The 22,060-nt window shown below is 35.3% G+C and overlaps 1 protein-coding gene across 1 annotated transcript in view; it reads left to right on the forward strand.

The window, feature by feature from the left end:
* ZDHHC17 (zinc finger, DHHC-type containing 17) overlaps positions 1 to 22,060 on the forward strand; it is a 33,532-nt gene extending 11,472 nt beyond the window's left edge. Inside the window, exons 6-12 of the mRNA XM_010140626.1 lie at positions 5,065 to 5,189; positions 8,504 to 8,566; positions 10,186 to 10,279; positions 13,792 to 13,875; positions 14,253 to 14,410; positions 16,603 to 16,697; positions 18,930 to 22,060. Of these exons, the coding sequence (XP_010138928.1) occupies positions 5,065 to 5,189; positions 8,504 to 8,566; positions 10,186 to 10,279; positions 13,792 to 13,875; positions 14,253 to 14,410; positions 16,603 to 16,697; positions 18,930 to 19,068 (758 nt within the window). The 3' untranslated portion in view covers positions 19,069 to 22,060. The remainder of the gene's footprint in view (positions 1 to 5,064; positions 5,190 to 8,503; positions 8,567 to 10,185; positions 10,280 to 13,791; positions 13,876 to 14,252; positions 14,411 to 16,602; positions 16,698 to 18,929) is intronic.

Below are 22,060 nucleotides of genomic sequence, written 5' to 3' on the forward strand. Positions count from 1 at the left end.
AAAAAGCAGGTATGCAGGTATAATTTTCTAGGTTTTGTGGAACAGAGTAGAACGGTCTAAATATGTTGTGCCTTTAGACTGCAGTTGCTTTTCTGTTCTTTTTGTTAAGAAAACCTGACTTTTTGGCAAATAGTAAAACACATGTTTCTGAGGCAGTTACTCTGCACCATCTCATTTTTGAATCTCAGCTCTCCATACCTTGTAGGTTTTCTTTAGAAACTCACATTTGCTCATGCTGCTACAGCTTTGAGGTTGCCAGTCTTGAGCTACTCTGAAATGCTTTCTTGTGCTCACATAACATCAGCTTGAACCAAATCTAAGACCATGTGCAATTTTAAATCAAAATGCCCATATTGAAATGGTTGCACAGCCAACACAACTTGATGACAGCCTCTATATTGAAGTAGAAAGCTGTCCCTTAAGGCTGGCAAATTGTGAGATTTTTATCCTGAAGCTCGTATTTTCTTTTCTTTCAAATTGCTTAGATTTTTGTTTCTGTTAACTGTTCTGATTCATGTAACTTAAGTTTGAGGGGTATTTTGTTACAGAATGATGTTTTTTGCCCACTAGAACTAGTAATCATATACAATTAGTTACCTTAATAAAGTCTGACTTCAGAAAGTTTAATAAAGTAGTGTACTGCTTCTGTAATTTAAGGTAGGTGCCTCAAAACCTTTGCAACAGTCTTTTTGTACACAGTAGTAGTCTAAAAACTTCGGTTACTAATTGCTCTCGTTAGAGCTGACACAATTCTCTGACAAGCAGTTTTAGAGACTAAGTGCTTGAGGCCATCTTCCTTTAATTGGTGATTTTTAATTGGAAGTCTTTGTAATAAGATTCCAAATTCATTCTTCTTCTTTTGGAAAATTGCCCTGTAGCTTTATTGGAAAAAAAGAAATTGCATGCCTGCTCTATTTTTATAGCATGAGGCACAGCATTGTGATTGGAGAAAGGATTCTTGTATTTTTACAGCTTTCTATGATTACTTAGAGCAGAGCAGAGTAGTGCTTTGTCATGTGCAAGTGATAAAACCTGTCCTGGTAGTTTTCACAAACTCTGACCATCTTTTGCTTTGGAAAAACAGTTTCTAACCTTAAGTAACTATCATTAATTGCTTTACTGGAACTTTAAATAATATAAAGGTCTTAATTGCTTCAAGTATTACTTTAATATCAGGTGTTTGGTAAGAATTTTCTTTTCTCATAGGTGCATTGTAGGTGACTGGAAGATCATCTGGTCTTCTGGGTTTAATCCTAATGAGACAGCAAAGGACAGTCGAAACAATGTATCATAAAGAACAAACGAAACCAAAGATCAACAGTGTGTTTTCTTGAATTTCAGGGTGGTCACATGAAAAATAAGCCTATAAATCTGAGGCTTAATGATGTGTCTTCTAAAAGACCAGTCTTGAAAGTAAATTCAAACAGTTTAGATAAATCTACTGTCCTGAATTTCTTCTAAATGTTTCTATTCAGTTGGGTTTTTCTCAGCAGCTTCTGAGTCTGGTATATTTGTTAAAAGAGAAACCCTGTTCTTGCTGGGAATTTATGATTTGAGTATTTATGGATATATATGAGTCTATGGTCTTGTACTTCCTTGCCACTGTTTTGCTGCTTCCCTTTGACTGTATTTTACCCATAACAAAGGATAGTTATGTCTTTCTCTGAAAGTATATTCTAATCTTCTACAGTTTGCAGAGTAGAGGGAAAATCCTACACACCGAGTCACTGTATTTTAATTTAGTTTTATTTTTAAAGGGGAAAAAAAAGTATTTAAAAATACACTTTTAATAATATGAGACTAGAATTTCAGAATTCATTCTTTTTCATTAGCATTTATAGGTAGAACATTCTCTTGTGTCCCATAAAAGTTCAGGGCACATATACCGAGTTCATACGTGAGCTGATTATGCAGTCTCTTCAGTTCCAGCTGAACAAATAGTGCCTGTTATGACAGAAGATTCTTACACTGCTCTGTTTTTATAAGATGTCAGGGTTTGCTGTAACCCAAAATATTCACTGTAATTTTTCTTCGGTTCTACTGCTTCCATTTGGTGCAAATGAGAGTGTGCAGTTTTCATTAATTCAGCCTTTTTGGGTATAGCATACTATTTGTAACGCTGAGATGAGATGATATAAGCCAATTTATAATTTTACAAATAATTTATCATTGACTAATACTGTATTAATTATCTTATTGTAAGTATACTTCGTGTATGGATGGAGTTTAGGTGAGAGAAAACAAATACTGCACACTTTTTCAATTAGGGATCATTTTAAAAACTGAGTGTAAGAGAATTCACCATGATTTTCATGGTTTCACAAAGATGTTACAATAGCATAGTGTTATAAAAACTGTAACAAGGCAATTGGTATAGCTAAGCGGTTAAAAACAAAAAACCCATAATATTACCAAAATTAGCTTCAGGAAAACATCAAAAAGTGTTGCATGCAGAAAGAAGCTAGCAGCCATGTTTCTAGAGGATCCAAAGACTCCAAAAATCCAAATCCCAGGCCCAGCTATCCAGAACTTCCATTCTAAATACTTCCTCAAAAGTGTGTATAAAAAAAAAAAAAAAAAAATCTCTGGAGGGGGAGATGGCAATTAATTTTTGCACGCGAAGGGAACTTTTTATGTTAGATAGAAGATGGAGATAGCTTTTGCAGGCTTCAGATTATTAAATATGGATCTTGTCTAATAAATTGTTAGTCAAATGAAGTTTCCTGTGTAGCTATCTGTTGTCACCTACCTGTACTCTGTGGGGAGTCTCTTATGCTCTCCCTGTATTTTGAAGAGTAAAATGGGGGAAGGGTATGTTCAGAGAAGTGCTGCATAGTGAATTTCTGCTCCTGTGGCTTGCATCCATTGACAGCTTCTTTATCACACAGGTTGCCCAAATCCTAGTAAAAAACACCAATTCCCAAACTTTAAGGTTATAAAAAATCCTTTTACTGGTTAGAATATAAATTGTCTTTCCCCCATCTTCTTTAACAGTTTAGACATGATGTAGAGTAATTACGAATGGGTCATATAATCTTTTTTCCATTGTACTTTTATTTGTAACAGATGTCTGATTAAGGTATTTTTGATGAAAAACAATTTTCGCTGCGGTGGCAAAAACCCCGGTGATACTTTTAGTATTCTAAAGAAAATGTAATCTCTCTCTAGGTATACAGATAAGTCAAACCCGCTTATTCTCGGCTGCAGGTAATTTTAGAAGAAAAATAGGAAGAAATTAGATTGTATAAATATTAAAGTCACCTTTTCAGCTGTAATGTGTCAAATAAAACTGTGAATGTTTAGGTTATAGTATAGCTGCTGGTTTTCCCCCTATTATAAACTTGCTGGAAACAGTTTGTTAGAGCAAAGATTAACTAGCCTTTAGTGAGTTAATACTAACATTCTCCTGTATAAGGTACATGATTAAAATTTCAACTTGCCAATATTTTTTTTATTAGAAATTCACTGCCAATTCCTCCCCCCCAGCAGACGGAAAACAAAATTATTAGGGATACACTTCACATGAACAATGAGACTTTGTTAGCTTTTCAGGCATCGAAAAGAAGTATATGTACTTCAGGGTTCTTTCACGTCACAAGAGCAGTGTAGGATTTGAGATACTACTTTTCTAGAGAAATTCTGTTTTTTTCATTTAATATTTGCTTGTATATGTACCATGTAGATTTACTATGTAATTTTTTTATAAGACTGCTAATGCCTTCAATAAACCTTTTTTCCAAGAACAGACTCAAACATAATAAAGTATACTTCTAGATATATAGTAGAATAAATTTGAGCATCTATTCTAGTGTCAAAAGTTGGTTTTTTTCAAAGCATGTAAAAAAGAGTTTTTGTTGTTGTCTTTGAAGAGTTAAATACCAATTCAGTACAGATTGCCACGTAATGCTTGTTTTTAAGTCTTATATGCAGGGTTTAGTAATGCGAACACACAATACATTAAACTTTAATTACAGTAGAAGTTTTAATGACTAAAGTTATTCTAATTAATAAAGTTATTCTAATGACTAAAGTTATTCTCTCTAAAGTAGAGAGAAATAATCATCTAAGTTACTCAGAATATAGTGTAGCTTGGGTGTCCAGTGATTTGTGCTGAGCTGTAAGTGTCCTTTTTGCCTTGATAATGCTGTAGAGGCTTCTGTCACTGCAGCTTGGCCAAATGTGCTATCTTCTTGAAGTTGACTCGCAGTTGACGGGTGTCTTTAGTCAGGTTGGTCAGGTCTTTTGTAGGTTTATCAGAGTAAACAATTTTCTACCTTTTATGGAAGAAACATGTCTGAAGTATTTGCTTTTTCATCATCATTGCTAAGAAATGTTTTGATTCTGTGAAGACATGTCAAATGTTATACGGCAGGTCATTCGACACAGGAAATATATTTTAAAACGAATGGTTATTTTTTTGTCTTTATATGGTAAGTGATTTTATAAATACTTCCTTGTGGTTTTGTATTAGATGTATGTTAAAAATAACTATCATTGGTGTAAAGTATGGGTATGGCCTTATAGAAGGACCAGGTACCCTTCTTGGAGATAAGCGGTGTTAAGACATGATGGCCATGCAATGGTGTGCATTGGAGCACAATTCCTTCTATGGCTAGAAACAGTCCTTTCTGTGATCTAATGGGAATTTCAAGCCTCTGAAGACACAGGCAGTCAAATGACTATCTTATAAATAGAGCTCTGAAATGTTTGTTCTGAAAACAGGAAATACTTGTAAGACGATAAATTTTGTGGAATTTAATTTATTTAAAAGGGAAAATAATTACAAAAACTGAACTATCGTTATTCATTCTTTAGAAGGGTAACTGCTTTAGAAATTCCTCATGGAAAACAGCATTGTAAAAAGTAAGCTTTCAAGGTTGAATAATACAAAACACTGATTACCAAGCTAGTTCTTAGAGGAGTGCTGAATTTTGTTAATTCAGAAGACAGTGACTCAAGGCATTTTTAAAAACTAAATTTATTTAAATTTTATTTTAGAATTATCAAAGGATATTTTCCAGAGGAGATTTAGTTTTAGACTCTAGATTCCTTGACTTTAAACACATCTCAATTTTTTCTTTATACATCTTCCATTCCTTGCTAATAGTGTTGCACTTTTCTACAATTTTGGAAAATCCTGGAAATCTGATCCAGGAATCATCAAAGCCACGGAAGAACAAAAGAAAAAGGTAAAGCCATGAGATTTGTGAAACTCATTCTTCAGCAGCCTTCTAGCAGTTGGTCAGGGAAGTTTGCTGCTCAGTGCATGAAATAGAAATAAATTGTCATATAACTAAAGGTCTAAAATGTTGAAAAGTCTTGTCTTCCAGGTTTATTTTTTCACTTTTGGAATATACTTTCAAGTCTTACCGGTCGAAAGTTATGTTTTGGTCATTTTGAGTAACAAAATAAAATTACATCTTAAGTTTTCAGATAAAAAATGTAAAAAGCAGTTGGGTGAAATGAAAATGTAAAGTTTCAGAGTTTTCAAATAATCCATTTTGGGAATAGTGTTGGTTAATTTGATTTTATAAAAGCCTTCCAGACTTTTAAGCACCTCTAATTTGCCTTTCTTTTGTGTCTAAAAGTATTAGACTGACAAACATTTTGAGGCTAAAACAACCAAAATCCCTGGAAATCTGGGGTGAGTTTTTGTTTTGGTATAAATATTAGAGAAAATATGGATGATCTAATGATAACTTTCTGAGACATTATAAAACTATTATTAGCGTTTCTGATTTCTCTTAAGTGCATTGTACCCAGCAGCCAAACCGAGCATTAAATATGCCAAAATTACACTAGCAGTAGAATAATTTTGTTTGTTTCATGTTGGTTAAGTTTCCTAGAAGCTCACATCCCACAAAAAGTGAGTTTTGCTCTTCTACTTTACGCTCGTTTGTGCAAACATTTGTGTGCATTGACACGAGAGCACGTGTAGGAATGACCTAATAGCCTTTAAAAGGGTGGTTGTGATAGCTTACATGATTTTTGTATTTTCCAATAGGTTATAACTGACTTGTTCGTTAATGCGCAGATTTGCTCTGCAAATTCCCTTTCTGTTACTGCAAATTTGCCAGCGTAAACTCCAGACTAAATTCTCTTTCTTCTACTGGGCTAAATGAAATAGAATAGTCAACAACTGCACTTTGGTTGGGGTTCAAATTGCGCAAATACGTAGTTCATTTGATCTGCTCGCTTAAGTAGATACGTATGGTTACAAAAGCCTTGCTGAACTGGTTATGAATTGTAAAATGCAACTTCTTCAGTCAGATGCATATGGTTATGAATGTTTTGGATTTTTTTGTCTTGCGTTTTGGCTAACCGAACTGTAAAGTGATCCATTATCAGGGCCATAAACCAGTGCAGGGTGCGTGTCTTACCTCTGTGCACTGTGCTGCTTTCTCATGTTTTTGTGACTTGTCTCCAAATGTTTTATGTTGAGTTAGCCTTTAGCTTTGCAATGAGCAACCAAAAAATTCTTTTCATTCCAGATGACCAAGATAAGAATGTTTGGAAATGTGTAGTAAGCAACAATTTCAGATGTTTATTCTATCAATACGTCAATGTCCTTTCTTCTGTGTTACAAACAAACCTAGCGACTCTTAAAATAAGTAAATAAATAATAAATAAACAATTTAAAGTTCAAAAGCAGAGAAAATAGACCCAGTGTTTACAAACCACAAAAGTGTGGCTCTAACTTGAGTATTTAAGTGGTTTATCTGCTCTTGTTCAGTTCAATTCTCCTGCCCTTTGGGGTCTTGCTTGTGGACAATACTGAACTCCAGTGCTGAGCATCACACCTTTGAGCATCCTATCATTAGTCTGTAGTGTAGTGTATACTCCCACTGAAATCAGAAGAACTATTTACAAAATTGTCCAAAATGTTTTGTACGAAATTGTCCAAGGTATCAAAAGCCGCACAGGCAACATTGAAATCACAGTAGATAATGTCTTGTTGGCTTTTTTGCTTTCTGCTCATCTGGTTTATTAACAAAACGTACTCTTGTGAGAGGGACCCTTTAATTTCAAGACCTGTAGTGGGAAATGTTAGAGCAATGAGGGATGGAAGAGGAGGGTGAGAAATGGGTGTACAGTACCGAGATGGCAAGCTGCAAGAGAGACAAGGCTTGTGAATGGTAGTGCTTGGTTAGGTCTAGGGGTTGAAGTGGTGGAGGCAAGAATACTGGGCTAAAAGCAAATGGGAATTTAACAAGCGAGGAGAAAAAATAGTCCAACTTTCAGAGCTTCAAGCATTAGAAAACTGTAAAGGTTGTTCCTCATTTACCTGAGCTGAGCAGGGGAAGCATTAAGACACTGATTTGCCCCCAGACTGTTGACTGGGGGTAGCTTTTACTGGTTACATTGAGGAAAAATATCCATAAAGTTTCCCTAACCAGTTATATTAATGTAGTGTAATGTAATGTTTTTTGGGGGAAACTGCAGCTTCAGTCAAGATACTCACCTTAGTGATCACCAGCTAATTAGGGAAACTGTTTATATTTCTATGATGAGAAAAATAGCTGCAAGGAGTATTTTATTGCTTCTGCAGTTAGAAACCACCCTAATGTGTATGATGTATGTGATTTGAAAGGAAGCAGTAATTGATCTATTCACCATCAGGCTATTTATGCAATTTCCTTCTGGGTCAAGGAAGGCTGTTCTGTAAAAATATGTTTTCAGGGTACTTTCCATACATTGAAGATGTCATTTAAGTCTCAGATGGTGTGATTTCAGCTGCTGAATTTTAAAAATTGTTGTAAAGCATTGAATAAAATAATAGGTTCCTTCTGTTCCAACAATGAAGTGGATACTGAAGGACTGTACCAAAAAAAAAAAGCTATCATGAAGTGTAAAGGTGTAGCCATGCTTTAACTGATACCTACCTGTGAGAATCACCTGACCCATAAGTATAGCGTTACCTATAAGAGGCAGTTTGGTTTGCATTGTTTCTTTTCTTGAAGCTTCAACGTCTGAGGAAAGAGGTAAATATAGATTTAAAGGTTTTGATGGGATACCTCTGGAAAGAAAGTCTGGTTTTTAGGCTGACTGATCCTGCTAGCTAGATTTATTTACATTCCTGTTTGGAAATTCAGCTGTGTTAGTTTTAATAGGTTTAAAAACAAGTTAGTCAAACAGGTGCTAATCACTGTGTGGATGTATCAAAATTAATATAAGCTTGGGTTTTTTCTCTAATGAAACCTAGATGGTCTAGGAATAAGTTTAAATTAGAATTTATTTAGAAGCAAATGTAAATATAGGTTTAATAAAGTAGTTTAAAAAAATTTAAAACTACCTTAAATTAGCTTTAAATCAGTTTCAGCTGAATTTAAGTTGTTCCTGTGTGTAGAAAGTACCTGAAATGAATACACTTCAGAGCCCCGGGTCTGAGAAGCAGCTATTACAATGGTTGAATGGTTGTCACCTTTTGTTTATTTGCTAAATTCTAATTTCTTTTGGTCTTTTTTTCTCCTGTTTTGTTTTTGTTTTGTTTTTTTTTCTGCAGACAATAGTAGAACTTGCAGAAACAGGAAGTCTGGACCTCAGTATATTCTGCAGTACCTGCTTGGTAGTGTATTATTTCATCCACTGTAGCTCTGATTTTTTTTTTTTCTTAATGTTAGGCCAAAATTAAATGTTCCGATACTGAACACATTTTTGTCCTTAATAATGCAATTTCAAGGGCAGGATTTATTTGTAATCTTTAATTTCAGCAGTGTTTTCAATAAATAATATATCTGAACACAAAATAGCCTGCAACAATAAGAGGAAAAAAATTATTATTGTGGAAGTAAATTGCCAGTGTCAAAATCAAAGTATCCAATATACCTGCCAAGATGGCTGGCCGTACATCTAACAAGTTACTGTAACTCACAGCAGAATTATGTGGTGCTTCTAGTAATTTTTTTTGTTTCAAAATTCAAGTGTCTTTCTCAATTTGGCAGTAATTGAGAAGGGAGAAAACAAAATCTAAATTTTTGTAAAACTTGCCAAATTGCAGGCAAATATTTTCTTAGTCTAGTTAATACTTAGTTTCACCACTGAAGGTGTAAAAGGACATAACTGTTTAAGGAAAAAAAAAGAATAACCATAGTAAATGTATGGCATTTCTTTGTTAGGAAGTTAACTGTACGTATAAAATTATCAAGGTTTTACATGTTACACTGTAATGCTCTGACCTGTGGAGAACAGGAATGATGTTAATATTCCCAAAATTTAAACTGGAAAGTTATGTACAGATGTGGCATCTTAGAATTATGTTAGTGCATGTATGTATATATCTCAGAACATTTTAATATCTTTTTTTATTGCTAGTTTGTATTTCTTTCAAAATATAACCTTTAAAAAAAAGGTTGGTATTAATTTAGTATTTTAAATTCCACTGCGTGCCACTTGAGTCATTCCTGTTTTTAGAAAGTAAACTGGAAGAGTTTATGTTAGAGCTCAGTTATGAATGATTCTGACAGAGTTGTAGAACTCAAACTTGTGGGCGTGACCCCCCGGCCGGTGCGGGAAGCAGCCTTGTGAGCCTGCTGTCAGTCAGCAGCGTGAGGCATGTTATTTAGGAGGAGACAAAGAGATTGTGTCAATAGGTGATTGGAAAGCCAGCTCATCTCTGGGCAGGACAGTGTACTTGAAACCAATCCAGCCAGAATACGTAAGATAACTTAGAAACTATAAATAGATGTGATAAGGAGTTAACTGTGCAGTTAGCACTTAGGAGTTGTGTGTGTGTAGGGGCTGCAGCCGTCTGCTGCAGTTATATCTTAATAAAGGCCTTGTGTGCACACATAGATTGTCGTATCGTCCACCCCGAATATTTGCGACGTATGATTTACCCCTACACACAAACTCATTCTGTGTTTTCGTTATTAAAAAGATGAATTGAAACTGGTTGCTATACAGAGCTGGAAGTGATAGGAGAACTTCATATGGAGAAAAAATCCTTTATATAACAAAAACAGTGAGAAAATAATTTCAGGCTGGTTGCATAGATGTTTATGTTAAATAGTGTATAGATTAAACTTAGTAGCTAAGATTGTTTTAAAAGTTAACATCAAGTTCGAAGTTCTCTAACAAGTTAACTACAGCAAAATGAATTTACACTTAAATTGAGGGGTTTTTTTTTCTATTTAAAATATGTCAGGGTTTTTTGCTTCTCTGAACAAATGATGATAAATGTTACAGATACGGAAGCCAGTGAGGTCCAAACACTGTGGTGTATGTAATCGATGCATAGCGAAGTTTGATCACCACTGCCCATGGGTGGGTAACTGTGTAGGTGAGTAATGTGCTAAAATACGATGTTGTCTTAACTGGCAAAGAAGGGAAGTGCTTCTGAAATAGACCCTGGGTGTTGTGCAGAGCTTTGTCTGTTCTCCATTCACAGTGAAAGTGACTTGCCTTCTGCCCAAGTCTAAGAGAAAGTCTTCAGGAATTCTGATAAAAGGGAAAACATTTTCAGTGTTGAGCTTTTTTTTTTTTTCATGCAGTTCTCCCGTTTATTCTCATTTGTATTGTCTATTATAAATCCATGCTCAAAATTGTTCTGTGTATATATTTTTATTAACATAAACTCTACTAATGAAAAGATGCAAATCTTAATTCCCGCAGAAAAGGCGTGTACAGATTCCACAACTGACTCTTACCATTACATAAGATAAAATTGTTCATCTTTACCAGTAATTTAATGGGAGACTATAGGTATTCAAAAATGTTGTGATTATAGCAGTTAGGTAGAACGATTTCCTGTTGAGGTATTCTGCTTTTTTTGGACCCCCCGGGTAGTAATTTATTCTCCCCAGTGATTATGAAAGGAACAGATACACAACAGGAATAGTCTCTAAATGCTACCATTCCCTGTCATACTTTTTGAGAAACTTAAATGCCTCATGGTAGACCTTCCGTATCTATAAATAATAATTGCTAGTCACAGTAGTCTTATGATCAAGAGTAAAATAGTCAGTGCTGACATTTGAATCATAATAGAACATCACTAAAATCTTAACTGAGATGACTTACATCTCTCCCTTTTATTTTATATTTTCTAATCATGTTACTACCTGAACTACTTTTTATATTTTAGATGTGAAACATCTAAATATGAACTAAAACAATTTTAATTAAAACAGACAAGAGGGGTCATGGACTCAGGTTTTGGACAGTGTTTAGTGACAATTTGTTTTGCAGAAGTGCTTAGGAGTACTTGTCAATGAGACAGAAAGTTCCAATATTTAATCAGTAACCGGAGAAGACTAAAAAGCAGATGGGGGAGGAAAGACTTTGAGTGTAATAAAGAGAGTATGTGAGTAATGGGATTAAGTTAGGTGGAGAAAATGCTTTTTTAAGAAAACATGGTGATGGAAAAACACACTCCTCCTAGTGGTCTTGTACAGATTAGGAGGTAAAAGTAAACATTAGGATGCTTGAAAGAATGCTGGGAAAAAAGCATTAGAAATCACACTATGGGAACAGTCCTGAATAGGAATGATGCTCTAAATGACCTTATATGGCTTCTCTGTCTCTCTTGGATTGGTACTCGGTGACCGTGTGCTTAGGATTACAAAATAGAATCCATTCTTGAAACAGAATTTGTGGTCCGTTTGCCAAAAACGGAAACATGATTCACGCCTTTCTGGAAATGTGGAGTTAGGAAATGGTTTATGTAGTCTTTTTTTGAATGTGTTAGAAGGATAAGAATTTTACTAAATATAGGACAGAGAAATATTGCAAGAGTGTGTACAACACTCTAAAATAAATCCTTTGGAGATAAAACTTGGCACATAAAGAGATTGAGACAATTTTTTTTACCGTTCTGAAGAGGTTGACAAAAAATGCAGACTATTTGAAAAATAAATAAATCAGCAATAAGGGCAATTTATTTTCATCATACCCACAAAATTTTAGTTAAAATTACTGTGAACAAGTCTCTAAAAGTGATTATACTTATCTTTTTAATGGAGTATCAAAATTGCATTGATTGAAGATGAAAAATAACATTTTATTAAACCTATGGTTACATTTCAAACACAAACAGCAGTATTGCAACAAATTTAATTTTCAAGTAATAGCATGAAAAGAGCTACAGTCAAATTTTAAACCGTCATGTCACTTGGATTATGCTGAGTTGTTGTTCTGATAGCAGTGATCCGGAAGGTAGGACTTCTGTATGTGAGAAATTATTTTATGGTTTAGAATAATGATCACTTTCTCCTCAAAGATTCTTCTTTAAGAACTAAAAATGGCAAAATTTAAGAAATGAGCAAACCATCTAAATGCAATATAACGACATCAGTAAAAAAATCAGTTATCGTTATTATATGTGATCTCTTTTGCATAGTACAAGCACAACCATGTAAAAGAAATTAACAACAATTCTTATAGCATTGTTTGAACTGTGGAGGATAACCAACCGTGTTCCTGCAGTCCAGGGTAAAACTGTAGAGAATAATGCTCTGGTTTGCCCAATCTTATTTAAGACATAGAAAATTTCTCCACTTTCTTTTTTTCGAAGTCTCTTTTTTAACTGTGACCAAGATTGTACCTGAAAGCAGCATCTCATCAGGTGCCTCTCAGGCAGACCTCTAGGTCTCTGTTTAACTTCCTTTTTTTAAAAAAAAAAATGTTTATTATGAAACTTAACAGTTCAACAAATTTAGAATGCAAATGAGAATGATACCTTAGGGACATTCCCAGCACTGTTTCTCATATGCTCTTAGGTGATTGAAGGCAATCTTACAACATATTTTATGTCTCAAGGAACTTGTTTGGTTTTCAAGGAAATGTATGTTTAGTCTAGCTTGTGTTGTATGTGTGTTTTTCCTCATTTCTTATTTATGCAGTCTTTCAGTTCACTTGCTAAAAGCACTTGATTATTTTCTGCCTCCAGAGGATGCTCTTGTTTTAGCAGGCAAAACATTTGACATAATGAAGTAGTAAATGCTGTGCTGGTAGATGGTGACAGCCAAATCTTTTGTAGCCCATTATCATCTCTGCGGGTTTAGTTCACAGCCTAGAGCTGTTGGAAGGTTACAATAGTGGACATATTTTACAAACAGAAGGATGACTGAGTTCTTTAGAATTATGATGTACTCGCATAATAGGCATCTTTTTAGCTCTGTTAACGTTAAAAATAGATCAGTCTTTTAGTAAAACTGGAATTTCTTGCATTTAAATTCTGTCTGAGGCAGAGTGGGTTTTATCCCATTCATTATTTTAGCCAGGTTGTTAGACCTCATTTGTTCAGTTACATGTATTTGTTTTACAAGTCCTATTAGATGTTTTATTTTTAGCTAGCTTCATCAAGCAGCTTTAAACCTAAGTTGTGAGTTAGCTTGTTATCAAGAGAGATTGTATATTTATTCATATTTGTATTTCTTTTAAGAAAGTGAACTCTGCTGTCTGATGATTTTTTAATGGAATTTTAAAAATATTTATTGATGTGCAATTCTTGGCTGTTTAGGGCTCTGCAACAGCTGTCACTACGTTGTTCTAAATATCATCTATCAGTAATTTTATTAGCTCACGAAACAGGTTACTAGTTAAATTCCTTTATATGAATTGCAGCTGTGACAGAAATGTAAATAAACTGAAATATTGCTGTATTGTCTGAGAAGTTAAAATGATAAGTAAACCAGATAATTTCACATCTTGAAGTTATAGTGGCTTAATATGGGAGAGTAACACTTCTGCAGAGAATAATACACAGTACTTCTAAGCAAGCATTAAACTTTCTGGGGTAATGTTGTCTTCTGAAAGTGTAGTAATTTGATCCCTCTTGTTGCGCAACTTTAGGAGCAGGGAACCATCGCTATTTTATGGGATACCTGTTCTTCCTGCTTTTTATGATCTGCTGGATGATTTATGGATGTATCTCTTGTGAGTAAATGTGTGGGTTTGGCTTTTTTAAAATTGCTTATAAATACTGGATTTTTACAGATTTCTGCCTTATCAGAGTGTTGGATATTTTTATTCTGGAATTGAACTGCATATTAATAATTGACTATATTGTGTATTTTAAGTTAGAAGGTGATGTTTTTCTTATCCTAGATGGTTATTTTCTTCATCACATCCAAGTACGTGCATATGTCATGTATTCAAGGACTTGGGAGAGGAAGAGAGAGCAAGTAAAACTATTTTGGCACATTGACATTTTCTTATTTAATGTCATACATTCTAATATGGGCAGTGTGATGTACAGTAAACAGATCTTAAATCTTCTGTACGGTTTTTGACACTTTGGTTTTGTTCTCTAGACTGGGGTTTCCACTGTGAGACAAGTTACGCCAAGGATGGATTTTGGACCTATGTTACACAGATTGCTACCTGTTCTCCATGGATGTTTTGGATGTTTCTAAACAGCGTTTTTCACTTCATGTGGGTGGCTGTGTTACTCATGTGTCAGATGTATCAGGTATGGAAGAGCGCTTCATTTGTAATGCTGAGTCTTGGGAATGACATAAGAAAATCAAATAGTTCTGTCACTTAAATTTTAGTGTTCATTATGCAAGACCAAGTGTTTAGTCTCTCAGTCACGCTGAAGGAGGCAGGCATCTGTTGGCTCTGGATATTAGGCATCATTCATTTTTCATTCACTTGCGCTTTTTTTTTTAACAAGAGGTTAAAATACCTACTTTCTACTTCCCATTCTCAAAATGACAAAAAGGCAAAACAGACCAGAGAAAGGCAATAAAGACTAACAGGGGATAAGATCTGTGGGTTGAATCGGAATAATGCAGTATGTCATTAGCAGGAAGGGTGGTAACTTCAGATGGGATGCAATAATTTCTTATGCTGCTTCAGTGTGATTTGAGATCATGTTACTGTACTGTAATCTGACTAAACCCAAGCTTTTCTTCATTCTTTTTAAGGTAAGACAATGCATACTGAAAGCCTTTAAGTATGACTTGGAAGTCTTTCCGTATGATCTGTCATTAATAAACTGTGAGACTTTCTGATTTAATCTTTCCAGAGATCCTGGAAATAAAAATAATCCTCTAAGGCTTAGGTAAAACTTTTCAGGAAATTTACATTTTTATCCTCCTTCTTCTACGATATTCACAGTTTGTAATGTTATTAACTTAAAATCTTACATGTGTGAGCAAGAGCGTTTCAGTCTTTTAGAGGTCTTTCCTGCCAAAGACAAATGCGCAGAGGTAACTACATGCATTTCAGGTGGCTTTCAAAGCAGTCTAACCCACTGGACTGCTAGCAGAAGCAGCATGTAACTTTCCAGAGAACCCTCCATCATTCTTGTATCATGATCCATTAAGTTCTCTACTGAGGATTCTTGTTAATATGATCGATGTACAGATGAAACTTTGAATTATGCCAATTAGAAAAATACATCTCATAGTATTTTGTATCGTTAGCATAATTAAGTGAAATATTTCTAGCATTTCACTTCTTCAGTAACCTGGAAAAATGAAAAGGCAACACACAGTTGTGTTACTGGGTTTCCTAAGGTGTTTAAGCATAGAAAACTTAGGGATTGTTCTTGGAAAACCTCTTTGGAGTTTGCTGTAATGATGAAGATGATGAAGGTGATGAAGGTGTTCTCTAAATTGCTTCTTTTGATTTCCAACTGCACAACCCCTGCTCTTGCTAGTTTGTTGGTTTTTTGGTTTTTTTTCCTCTCTGTGATAAAGTTTGGACTTGTCCTTCTTATTGAACTGCCCGGAGCTGTTGTCAAAACACTACCTACTATCTTAGAAAAATAATTTAAAACCTTTACTTCCTACTTTAAAAGTTGATCGTTGAAAGTCTGTTTATAAAAATAGACATGAAACTTCACTGGATTTCATGGAGGCAAAGATATACTTGAAATATTAAGTACATCCAAATGAGGCAAGCCAGCCCAAACTTAATTTTTTAAATGTTCTGGCTTTTGTAACTTGCAGCAGAGTTGGCTTTTTGTATTTCACTAGGCATTGTAAGATTTTATCTTCCTGTTTTAGAAGGCTGCTAAGGGAGTTCTCATGTTTTTGTTTCAAATTACATCACCTTACCATAAACTCCAGTTTTACATAAGATACCTTTTAAGCTAACGTAGGTGGAAAGCTGTTATAGAAAATCATAGCCTTTGGGTCAAATGATTCTGTAAAAATGAAAAAAAACCTAAGCAACAACAAAAAAACCCCACCACTTTTTTCTGGTCATATTTCTGTCCTGCAGACAGAAAGTTATGTTACTGCAACAAATTTATAAATGGGGGAAAATGTATTAGTGGAGCTATTACTAGAATCCCAGGAGGAAAAGAACATCTTTCAAGTGCTGTGTAAAGTAGCTCCTGAATCTATTATTTACAGTACAGTTCAGCTGACAATGAAGTAAAGACATTGTTTTCTTATGCACTGAGTCACAGTTTATTCAATGGTCATGATTTATTTCTGATCCCTTTGAGTTAAACCTTTTGCACAATCTGGTGCAGCTGTTGCATGGTGTTTTTATGCCGGGACCTGATAATTTCCCCAGACAAAAATTCCTTCTTCACAAGAAGGAATATAAAATAGTAGCTTTGGTCCTCCTTTTTCAGTCTGGCTCATGCGGGGCTTGTTTGCCTGTTTTTACATGAGCTAAACTGCTTGCTCTTTTTCCTGTCTTCAGATATCTTGCTTGGGTATCACGACAAATGAAAGAATGAATGCAAGAAGATACAAGCACTTTAAAGTTACAACCACATCTATTGAAAGCCCATTCAAGTAAGTTTTAAAGTGTAAGCATGTATCTTATTTGTGTAGCCTTGCATACATTGATTTTTTTGCAGCTTGTTGAAAAAGAACATAGCTAAATATTTTTAGAGTATTTTCACTACTTGGAATGCTGAATCTGTTGGTTGTTTTTACAGTAACACATTCTATCCATTTAAAGGAAGTGACAAATGTTTTGTAGTAGTTCTAGACCATTAGTCTAGAGTAGTAGTGACTCTCTGTAGTCTGGAGAAAAGGAGACTCAGGGGTGACTTTATCACTCTCTACGACGACTTGAAAGGAGGTTGTAGCAAGGTTGCGGTCAGTCTGTTTTCCCATGTAACAAGTGATAGGATGAGAGGAAACGGCCTCAGGTTGCACTAGGGGAGATTTAGGCTGAATATTAGGAAAAACTTCTTTACAGAGAGGGTTGTGAAGCATTGGAACAGGCTGTCCAGAGAGGTGGTGGAGTCCCATCCCTGGAAGTGTTTAAGAGACGTGTGGATGTGGTGCTGAGGTTTAGGGACCCTGGCAGTGCAGGGTGAACGGTTGGACTGGATGATCTTAAAGGTCTCTTCCAACCAAAATCGTTCTGCAGTCAACAATGCATAAACACAGAAAAGAATGCTTTACAGCACTGGACGTATTTTGCCTTGGAGTTTACAGGGAAATAAATATATCCTCTTCATATAGGTGCCCAAACCAGGGGTAGTTGCTTATTGTGTGATGTCAACATTGACATGGATCTTCCCTGCCTCTCCAGGCACTTTCTCCTGATTGATATTTAATGCACTGTTAAATTTGCTCTGTGCAGTAGCTCCCCTGCTCTCTTTACTGTGCGAAAAGAGGCATCATTTCCTTTCTGCTTAGGAGGAAGAGCACATGCAAAGCTATTTGTGGGGAAGAGAGCAGGATATCCCAGGAGCTGAAGTGGGTGTGACACAGGCTTTTGGGTATCAGTATAAAGGGTGGGTTGGGATTCTGGTTTCTGTAGTGATGAGGGTGCAAGCTGAAAGCAGGGGACTTGGGGATGAAATAGCGCTGTGATGGGAATACAGGGGCATGGAGCAGCTTGTGGAGACAAAGCAGGAAATAAATAAAGGCATGTTGGGTTGTCATGTTACAAGATCAGCAGTGAAAGGCCAGAAACATGTCTCATCCTGCGGTCTGTCCTGTGGGAGCTGCTGCTTTTCCAGGTGAGAACCAGGGGAACAAGAGATTAAGAGTTATTGTTGCAGTTTGATTTTTGTGCTAGAAGAGAAATTTGCGTGATTTTTTTTTTTTTCCCCCCTTTATTTATCTCTCCATACAAAACTTTTAGTGAAAAGCAGACAGGCATCTCTGGTTGCAGTCTTCCTACAGATTAGAGTTGTAACAAAACTAGGTAATTATTTTGCCTGAGGAACACAGCATGGTGCACATTCTTAAACCATTTTCACTGAAATAGCTGCTATTATAAAAATGATTCCTGAAAATAACACCAGATGTCTAAAATAAGCGATTTGGCATCACCTGTCAGATGAAGCACTGGCTTCGAGCAGTTTTTATCACTGTTTTGCTTAGGTTTACTCTTGCACGTATCATAACATGAGCTTCTCTTCCAGAAAACCGTGATCTATTCAGCCCATGAGTAATTAAGTTAAAAAAACCCCAACATGTTGGAATTTTCATGTAGGTACCTTAAATATTTGACAGCTAATTGACTCAACAGCAGAAAGCATTTGAATAGTTCATTTAATTTAGATAATGCTCTCTTAAATTTGTGTTGTTTAGGGGCTTAATTGATCTTAGACCTGAAGCCGGTGAACCAGTATGTACGACAGGAAAAGATATTAACAAAAATGGAAATTATTCTAGGAAGACATTCACTTTCTGCTGTTTTGACTTGCATCCATCCATATGATGCAACTTCCCTTTTAAAAAGGGACTTGAATTACCATGCTGTGCTACGTGATGGTTCACTGCCAATAATATGTTGCATTTCTCCATACAATTTTGGTAGATAGTGGAAGACGCAACACCTTGGTTGTGTCCAAGATGAAGCATCCTCCAGTGTACTGGTGACTACTTCTTATTTCAGAACTTGCTCATCAGCAAGTTCAGGTAATTGTGAACTGAATTGGTTTTCTACAGTTAGGAACATAGAGGATGAACAGTCAAATTTGTAAATAGACAATAAATGTTGGACTTTATTAGATGAGTTATGGTATTGCTTACTAACAGGTGTTTTTCTTTCACTTTTAGCCATGGATGTATAAGGAACATTATAGACTTCTTTGAATTCAGATGCTGTGGTCTTTTTCGGCCTGTTATCGTGGACTGGACAAGGCAATATACAATAGAGTATGACCAAACTTCAGGATCAGGCTACCAGCTTGTGTAGCACCACCTTCATCCTGTGAGCATATCATATCTGAGTGGTGCCTGAAAAATTTTCTCTCTCTCTCGAATCCGCATCCCTTGAAGAGTAGCATGCTATGTGTAGGGCTGATGATGAATCATAAAGTACCTTCTCTTCATCAGAATTTTATTAACAGAAGTAAAAATGGACAGAATAATCTGCCAAACATGATAAGGAAGAGGAGGAAGATCAAAAAGGGATTTTAACAGTTCTTAACATGAGAATTATTCACGACAGCATATTCACAGTATTTGTTGTTGTTTTTTTTATTTAAGGTCTTTCACAATGGAGCATGAGATTACTGAAGTATTGACAAAGTAGTTACATTGTGCTGAGCAGAAAAAAATATTTCCCAAGATGAATAATTCCACTGAAACAAGAATCTAGAATATAAAACTAAATTTCATGATGCAGAGTTCACTGATCACTATGCTGTAGTTCCTGTAAAGTGATTTTTTTTAATACAGATTTTCTGTAGTATTATGTACATTGAAAAATGTGGTTTTCAATACTGTTATATACATCATGTGGTAGAAATCCCCTGTAACGTATTATCTTATAGCAGTAAGGCAGATAATGGTGAGAGAAAATAAGTTGACCACATTTTTTGGTGATTGTTCTTGCCACCAGTTTGTGGCACAATTAAATATTTGTAATAACCCTGATCTGAGTTTATATAGTCTGAAATAAACAGTAAGGAAAGCTCTTCTGGCAGAGTTAAAGCCCTGCTTAAATGCATGATACACCTGTATAACTAGATTACAGTATATAATGTTCAGGAAAAAAAGTGGAAAGAATTCATTATCTTTGAAGTCATTGTATAAGCAACTTACAATCTAACAATGTTTCAATATTCGGTTTGGTCCTCATACAGGACAGCATAGTGTAATTGGAGACACGTTGGAAAAGACATTGCACGGGGGAAACCACAGACGTGAAAGCAAAAATCTTGATTATAAAAAGACAAGATAGTTTTAAGTTGAATACAACTGCAGAAGAAGAACCCATAGTTGTCTGAAATGCTTATTTTGTTTGGATGTAAAATGATGGAAACCAAACTTAAAAAAAAAAGGAAATTAAAATCCCCATAATAGCACACGCCCACAGAAAATGTAACGCAACATTCTGAAGATGATGGTGTACTGGCACGTGGAAATCACCCTTACTTTCTTTTTTTTAAGTTCTCATGCTACAGATATGTTTGGAAGGTAAGGAATGATCTGAAATTGCATTCCAAAGGGGCTTTTCTTGAATGTGATGCACTGATTTTTGTTATGGTGTTTTCATATACTCATGGTGAATTGTTCACTGCTTCCTTAACTATTGTTTACAGAGAGACTGAGAATCAGGTTAGTTCTCTTCTAAGTGCTGTAGCAACCCAGTGGTTCAAGAAACCTGTGAGGGAAGTTTGGGGAGGGACCTGAACGCAGATGTCTGAGACCAGTGTAAAGAATGTGTATCTGTATATAAATAATTTATCAAATAGTTTTCTCTCTGTGAGTGTGTGTTTAGTGTATTTAAAGCTGCCCTTTTTCATTTTATTAAACCAAAAAAGTGTAGGAAGATATCTAATAAGCTTTTAGTGATGTTCAATATTGCTGTTAATAGGCATTATGCCCTGCAAATTCACTGCATGTTTGATGCTTGGCAAAATTAGCGTTTTCTGTAATATGCAGATTACAGATAATAAAGCAATCTAGTGGTATTCCCGGCCCTTGCCTTAGTAAGAGGAGCAGTGAAACTGTAAATAGTTGATGTTCAGTATTTGCAAGTAAACATTTTTTCTGTAGTTGTTCATTGATCTCAAGACACACACTTAGTTTGCAAGTACCAGATATCAGAATTTACAGAAGTGCAGCATTAGAGTATTTGAATGTTTAATACTGGAAAAATCAACGTCGTCTTGGACACAGTTTTAATGGGATAGGTTTGGGAGTAGGGGTGGCAAGAAGCTTTAGCCATTTTTGTCAGACAAAATTTGCAATCCTAACGAAGACATGTTCTGTTTCAGTGAAAACAGTTGACATCAGTTGCTCATTTTTTTTCTAATCAGGAAAACCCATGAAGATCGTACAATGTTTATTTTAAACACTGATGGTATTTGCATATTTGTTCTTTTTTTTTTTCCCCACATTTCTCTTGGGGGTCGGTTGACTTGAAGAACTTTAATCCACTTTATTAAATATTGCCTAGCACCAGAAGAGCAGTTCAGTATGTGATACGAGTTTTGGTTTCAGTTGCCCCATAGCGTTAACTGCCATGAATGGTGTCATGCACTCCATGTCAAAAGTGTCTGCAGAAGAGGTGATCTTTGGTAGTACGTAGCGAGTTCTGCACTATTTACTTGTTAATAGCTCTCTGGTGACAGTTGAGACCTGCAGAATTTGAGCAATAGTAGGTAGTTGTGAAAATTAACTTGCATATATGGATTTGGAATGTATGACGTTTCCAGTGCAAAATGTAACTTGTCTTGAGTAACACTGAATCGTTTGATGTGAAATCATAAAATCAAGCAGGGGGGGAGCCAACTATGCAGCGTTTTTCTGTCAAGTTATCAAACTTAACAATTCACTTGTTGATCCAAAACCGCATTGCTTCTGAAACATAGCAAAGCTGATCCAGAGCAACAGCAGATCAGACCAACTTAATCTGACATAGGTAGAATAAATCGGAATTTTGTCTTGGCCCTAAACATGTGCTGTTTCTTTGCAGGTTTCTGTATTCTTTGATGTCCACCAGATTTTTTTTTCAATTGATGTGTAAAACAGCATCACTGCATTTTAAGCTATGGATTTTTTTGTATATTCTTTATTTATAACTGTGCCAAGTATTATTTTAATACTGTTGAGATCTTGATGTATTACATTGTGAACAAAAAAACCCCTGTAAAATGTTTAATAAATTAGCTCTCCTTACATAAATTAAATCTGTTAAATTTTGTAAGTTATTAATCAAATAAATATTGACTCTTAGA

This window comes from Buceros rhinoceros, unplaced genomic scaffold (assembly GCF_000710305.1).
Source record: "Buceros rhinoceros silvestris isolate BGI_N320 unplaced genomic scaffold, ASM71030v1 scaffold10367, whole genome shotgun sequence".
In the NCBI taxonomy this organism is placed as follows: domain Eukaryota; kingdom Metazoa; phylum Chordata; class Aves; order Bucerotiformes; family Bucerotidae; genus Buceros; species Buceros rhinoceros.